This window comes from Manihot esculenta, chromosome 6, assembly GCF_001659605.2.
Source record: "Manihot esculenta cultivar AM560-2 chromosome 6, M.esculenta_v8, whole genome shotgun sequence".
Classification (NCBI taxonomy): Eukaryota; Viridiplantae; Streptophyta; class Magnoliopsida; order Malpighiales; family Euphorbiaceae; genus Manihot; species Manihot esculenta.
In genome coordinates, this window is record NC_035166.2 from 23,908,320 (window position 1) to 23,915,247 (window position 6,928).

At 37.4% G+C, this 6,928-nt stretch overlaps 1 protein-coding gene across 1 annotated transcript; it reads left to right on the plus strand.

Moving 5' to 3' along the window:
- On the plus strand, positions 1-6,487 carry LOC110616681 (homeobox protein knotted-1-like 6). The gene is made up of 5 exons (XM_021759133.2): positions 1-608; positions 1,125-1,247; positions 1,606-1,744; positions 5,880-6,118; positions 6,210-6,487. Exons 1-5 carry the CDS (start codon positions 276-278, stop codon positions 6,366-6,368), a joined length of 993 nt encoding a protein of 330 aa, XP_021614825.1. The 5' UTR covers positions 1-275; the 3' UTR covers positions 6,369-6,487.
- Positions 6,488-6,928: the final 441 nt, after the last annotated feature.

Genomic DNA, 6,928 nt, shown 5'->3' on the forward strand with positions numbered 1-6,928 from the left:
GAAGAAGACGTAATTATAATATCTCCCTGTGTATGTATATATATAAATTTTCTTCAGTTAAAAAGGGCGACAGAAAATTACTGGTGGCTACTTTCTCTTCACTTGCTCATTATCATCTACTGCTAGAGCTACAGCTGCACCACTTCTTCTCTCCTTGTGCTTGTCTCTTGGAGCTATATAACGCTGTCCTTTTTCCTGTTCGTCTTCATTACCTAGCCTATATAACAACAGCAAGAAGACAGGTTTCCTCTACCTAATACTTCTTGAGGTGACCCATGGATGAGCTGTACCCTTTCAACTCCTCTCCTAGTGATTACCCTATGCAGGTGGTGTTGCCGGAGAATATCATTCCTCCTCCGCCTGATTACCATGTCTTTCAGTCTCCTGGGTCATCGTCTTTTCCTGCGGTGGGATCGGATCATTTGTTTTCTGGTTCTTCTGTGTCTGACACTGCTTCCATGGTGGCTGAGATGCAGAGAGGTGGTGGTGCTGGTGGTGGCAGTAGTGGGGTTGGTTCAGAAGAGGAGGTTTCTAGTACAATTAGGGCTAAAATTGCTTCTCACCCGCTTTACCCGAAACTGCTTCAAGCTTATATTGATTGCCAGAAGGTATTATATGTATAAGCGCTTATGAGCTATTTATCTTTCTTTCCAAACAAAAAGAGAGAAGAAAGAAAGAAAGAAAGAAGGAAGCCTGTAAACTCGAGCATAGCCACAATGACAAGTTTATAACTAGGCCAAGATGATAGGAGAATAGAATTATGGGGAAGCAAGACTATTCTAATTATACAATTTTTGATTTCCATCATTTGAAGTACTTCATTGAGCATTGTTTTCATATTTTGATCAAGAATCAACCAAAAAATGGACACACTTTCTTGGAGTCTAGCTAGAGTCGTTTGTACGGTCTCAATTTGATCCTTGCAATCTAGAGTTGGAACTATTTATCCAGTGTTTTTGATGTTCGTGGTTGCTATTGCATGTGTAGCTACTTCTCTGAACTTCTGCTCTAATATCAATTACCTTTTGACAATTTTTTTTCTCCTAGAGTTGAAAGAAATACTCTTATGCTATCGTTCAAGGGTATTAGTTTTAAATATCGTCTAACATGGGTTTTCGTTGCAGGTCGGAGCACCGCCGGAGATGGTCTATCTCTTAGACGAAATCCGTCAAGAAAGTAACCTTCCGAATAGGTCAACCGTTGTTCCTTCTTGCTTGGGTGCAGATCCCGAGCTCGACGAGTTCATGGTCTGTCCCTTTCTTTCTTTCTACTACTTGTCGAATGCAAACCCTAATAAAAGCTTTACCATCTCTCTCTGTTTCCTTTATCTTTCCTCTTTTCCCTATTCTTCGGCTTTTATTTCTAATTAACTTATTAATTACAAGTATTATTTAATTTCTTATTACTGTTTCTTAACGAAGAAACTGTATCGTATGTTGGTCTTCCTTATTAAATTCCCAGCTTTTTGTTTAAATTTTTTATATCTGATTTCTTGCTTCTAGGTTTTTCCCGGCACATGGGATTTTATGATCTCTTCTTTGGGTTTTCTCTTTATAGTTCAGGCAGACGGCTTTTAATGGTTTGTTGTTAAATTTGTCTTTGTAGGAAACTTATTGCGATATTTTGGTGAAGTATAAATCGGATCTCTCAAGGCCCTTCAATGAAGCCACCACATTTTTGAACGATGTTGAAGCACAGTTAAATACTCTCTGCAACAATTCTTCCAGATTAACCCATGTTTCTGGTCTCTCTCCATTTCTCTCTCTCTCGAGCATTTATATACAAGTTATGATTTTATTTTATTTAGATTTTTTGATGTATGTGCCTTGCATTTCTTTTTGTCATGGTTTAGTCTTCAGTTTAGTGTGAGAGTCTGGGGTTATGGGATATGCTCACATGATAGAGAAAACCTAATATCACAAGGAGGTGAGACGCACGCTAGGATAAAAACCTAGCGAACTTTAACAGGACAAACTCACATGAAGAATAGTGTTTGCTTTCATGGCCAATTTCCCATATTGGATCTGGACAAATTCTGCTCCTTTTACATCGTTTACCCTTCATCTTCTTCTTCTTCTTTATAAAGCTAAACTGGTAGGCAATATTATAGCAAATCAAAGAAACAAAACCCTAAAATAAAAAAGACCCTTTCTTAGAGATGGATCTGCATCGAATACAACAACCGCTAGGGGAGACTTAATAGCACTCTAAAGAACAAGAAACAGACCAAGAAATGTCATAGGACACGAGCGGGGATAGGTAACTGCACTGGAACTTTTCTAGTTGTTGTTCTCCACAGTTCTAATTATATTTCCCTGTGCCGTTTCCTAGGCTAGGCAGGATAAATATTGGAGTAGAAATGGATTTTCAATCTGGAATATTAATTAATTTGAAGTTTCTGACACTGGGCTCTCTTGATGACAAAGCTCCTAGTCCTACTATTGAATTAATTTAATTTGTTCCTGCAAAGTGTAAAGAAAAATGGAACTACTCGGGAAAGTAATAGAAATGCTTCAATTTAAAGAGTGCAAGTTCTTGATTCTCAGTTCATATCTCATGCCTAAGGCAAATTTCCATATCTCATAATTGTTCTTGGGCGAGGTTGAGACAATGCTGACTCATAATACACTGCTTTTTAGTGGTCTGTGTGCAAATGGTAATGGCGGTTTGCTTTAAACACCTGATTGTCAACTTTATTGTTAATTTGAATTAGAGATTAAAGCTTCAATGGAGCATGCGTTTTAGTGCATGCCATAGATGGGAATTAAAAAGTATTCCTAGAAAAAGGTCTTAGGATCATTGGATTAGTTCTGGCATCCATGAAGTGAAAAGTCTGGGAAATGTGTTCTCTTTGCACATAAAAAATTCATTGGGAAGAGTTGCAGGGAGTTGCAACCTTATAAAATAAAGATTAAACTGAAAGCAAGTATCTTTTCTGCTTAATCATCCACATCATTAGATTATATTAGATTGCAAACTGAATCTCACAACGACATGATATCATGGCAGACTTGAGCTACCAAAGATTTAGGTTTTCAAAATATTGCATATGCTCTTGGGCAAAGAAAAAGGAGGAGAAAATATATCTCCTCGTGTTGTGATATGGTTTCCATTTTCCTTTGTCTGTCTGTTTCTTCCTTTTAAGATTACTTGATCTCCTCCTTTTGAGGCTTAATATAATTCTATAGTGGTTGAAACCATTGCTTTTGTACACGGTTTTAGTAATTTTTTCTGCGAGATCACTTATATATAATGTGTTTGCTGGCCATTTTTAGTATATGACTTTGAGATAATCCTGCTTTTCATGCACTGTTTCCTGTAGTTGGCATGGAGGGCTGTGGATATTTGTTTTGGAATAAAAACTTTATATATACTTTGACTGGTTGAATTATTTTATTGTTTTTCTCGTGCCTGAGGCAAATTCTAATGTTGAGACTTGAGAGTAGAGCTTGTCTTGAGGGTATACGTACGTACTCCACTTAATGTCATTTTGCTTAAGGTTCTTTTCTCAAGCTATGTCCTGATTTCACATGAATGCTCTACTCGTTCCCTGATATTGGATTTTAATCGTAGTAGGGTGATTATTGCATTATGCTTGGTGTTCTAGGGATCAAGTAAACTATTTTAAAGCTCTTAGATATCAAGTTTTGATGCCTGGGCCAAATTGACGTTATTGTAGAATGTTGATGTGTTTAATGTGAGATTAGACCAAAGCATATAAGACCAAGCCAGATGATTTGCTTATCTTTTTTTTTTTTTCTTCATTTTCCTTGGGTGTTAGTTATTAATGCTATATGGTAATATCTAGTCGTCTCTCTTCCTCAAGCCAGCCACTTTTTACTTTCTTGGATTTCAAGTTTTTTCCATGAATCATACAAGTCCCAGAGGAAGTCACTAATGATATCATGTGAAAATTGTGAGTTCAACATATGCAAGGTCAAATTTATGAAGCATTCTATAGAGTATTTGCGAAGTAATAGAACTGTAAACCAAATTATATAGACTGTTCTCTATTTGCCTATGCGGTGAAATTGAGTTCCATAGAAATTAGGCACATATTGTCTTTTTATATATTGCTTAACCTACCCATTAAATGTAGCTGAAAAATTATTGTTTTTGCACATAATCAATCTCTTCCAGTTGAATTTTGTGCGCTTGCTGTTCATTATTAATTTCACCGCATATTAGGTGTGCGGCGTGGTTGCCAGTGTAATAAGTGTGTTGGCTTGGCTTGGCTAGTGTGATTGAAGTCTCAAATCATAGATCCACGTTCTTCGTCCACCTCCCTAGTTCCTAAGTTCACAGATAGGAACACAAAGACGTTTAAGATTACATCTTTTTTCTTTTTCATGCTGCAACTGTGAGCACGGTGCTTCGACATCTTTGATGTGAGTTTATCACTGGGGATGTTAAAGATCATAAAAACATAATATTATTTTGTGGGTGGAAGCACTCAGTTCTCATTTGCATGTAGTCTCCTCATTGTAAAGCGTCTGCTTCGTGAACCTTTAACTTCTATTCTTGCTGCTTAGCTATTGCTTCCCATTATGCGATGCATGTTGCAGTTTTTGGCTCTTTTAGTTTATAGGGTAAAGCGCATTTGTGGGGTTAAAAATAAATATAAAGGGCATTATAGACATTAAGTTCACTTAAGTTGAAAGTCACAGCTCAAGGACCCCCGCAGTTAGCGCTGCAGAGGCAGGTTCTGAAACAATGAAGCTCATTGGTCCATCATTTCGGTGGTCTCTAAGCACTACTAGTCTTCTGCTTCTACATTTCCCTAGATATGTTCCTTTGTGGTGTAGGACAAGAAAATTCACTGCGGTTGCTTAAACCAGTGGACAAAAGCAAGAAAACGAAAAACCTCTCGTTTCGTAAAACCTTCTGTTTTCCCAATTAATGAATCTGGATTGAAGAGCCAGTCATTTCTTATCTGGGATTGTCATGTTCTACGAAAGCAGATTGTCATTTTCAGCTGCGTCATTGCATGCATCAAGGACAAGACTTCGAATTTTTTCTCTTCAAAAAACAAAATAAATTTGCAAGTTTAGTTATGGAAGCTCAGGAAAGAGCAAGAGAAACTCTAACAAGGATTCAGGTTTTATAAAGTAAAGGGGTTGAAACTAGAACGACACTGTTTATTTGGTTTGACTGGGTAACTTTTTAGAAGTTGTACAAAGTGGATGGTGACTGCAGTGGAGTTGTGGTGAAGAAGAGTGATGATGTTTTGAAGAAGCTTTGTCAGTGAATATACAGAGATATTAGTTGGGAAGAGGGGTGCGTGCCTTGCGGGTTATCTCTCCTCTAGCTCTCTACTCTCTAGTCTCTGTGTCGTGACTCTCTGGCTGTGATTTACTCATTACTATTTTCTCTGTTTTCTTTTCCTAGGGACGCCATGCACTTTTTCTGACTGGGACACGACCCAACAAATCTCTCTCTCTCTCTCTCTCTCTGGATTTTACTGTCCATTAAAAAAAAGGGAAACAAAATGTTTGTGGGTCCTAGTGCCCATGCAGCACTCCATGGTGATGGTGTAAGTAACATCACATCCGTGGAGACATGGAATCTTTGCTTTTTTTCTCCTCCATGTGTTCTCTTCACTTAAGGGTCCACTTCACCACTTCATCGCATACTATGGCCTGGCCTACTACAGCACTACCACTCCTCCATTTGAGTTTCTGCAGCATTTGCAATAGAATTTAGTCATAATTATACTAGAAAAGTAAGAGATTTGGACCCATTATTTACCCATCTTAATTAGAGTTTTATATGAAAGTGTAATAAGCAGTATACGTTCGTTTACTTCTGCGTTGATCAATACTAACAAGTGATTTTCAGTGGTGGGTTTTTTGCACCCTCTAATGTCACTCTCTTACCAGACGAAGCCGTGGGTTCTTCGGATGAGGATGCGAGCGGAGGAGAGGTAGAGATGCAAGACTGTGTGCGTGCTAATGAAGATCGAGAACTCAAAGACAAACTGTTACGTAAATACAGTGGCTACATAAGTACCCTAAAGCAAGAGTTTTCAAAGAAGAAGAAAAAGGGAAAGCTACCAAAGGAAGCGAGGCAAATCCTCCTTAACTGGTGGAATATTCATTACAAATGGCCGTACCCGACGGTGATCATTTCTTGAAACCCTAATTTATCTCTGGCTCCTAATGTCATATTATTAGGTTTCGGCAATGAAGGTTAGATGTTTATTTGTGCAGGAAGCGGATAAGGTAGCTCTTGCAGATGCAACTGGGCTAGATCAGAAGCAAATTAATAACTGGTTTATAAATCAAAGGAAGAGGCATTGGAAGCCATCGGAGAACATGCAGTTTGCTGTTGTGGAGAGTATATACGGGCCATTTTTCATGAATGACTGAGGAGTGAGGTGGGCATTTTGCTGTAACTCATGGCTGGTTTGTTGTACATTCTTGGACAAAACCTTGTTTGCTGATGCATGCATGCCAAATCAAATGCTAATGCTTAATTATCGTTTCAATTTTCTAACTATTTAGGCATTCCATTTGCTGATGAGGAGGAATGTTATTCTAAAATTAATTATTTGCTACTGCTAGAAGGCTTTTGCTATTATAGGTGGTATTCTCTCAAACACCGTGAGTACACACCGGCGGGGATTTAGCATAGGGCTACAGGGGCAGTTGGGCCTCCACGAATTTTGGAAATAATAATTATTCAGTGTAGTAGTATTTTTAGCAAAAATAAGATATAAATCACAAGCCTCTGAAACTTTTAACAGAACTCATAATCTAATTTTATCTATTTTTTTATTTTTATTTAATTAAACATGAATTAAAACTCTATTTTTTAATTTTATAATACTTATAAAATTAAAAGAATTTTTTATTTATTTTCTGAACTTTTGCTTTGAAATATTATGCTAATTCTTAATTTTTTAGAAAAAAATAATTTGTAATTTAAA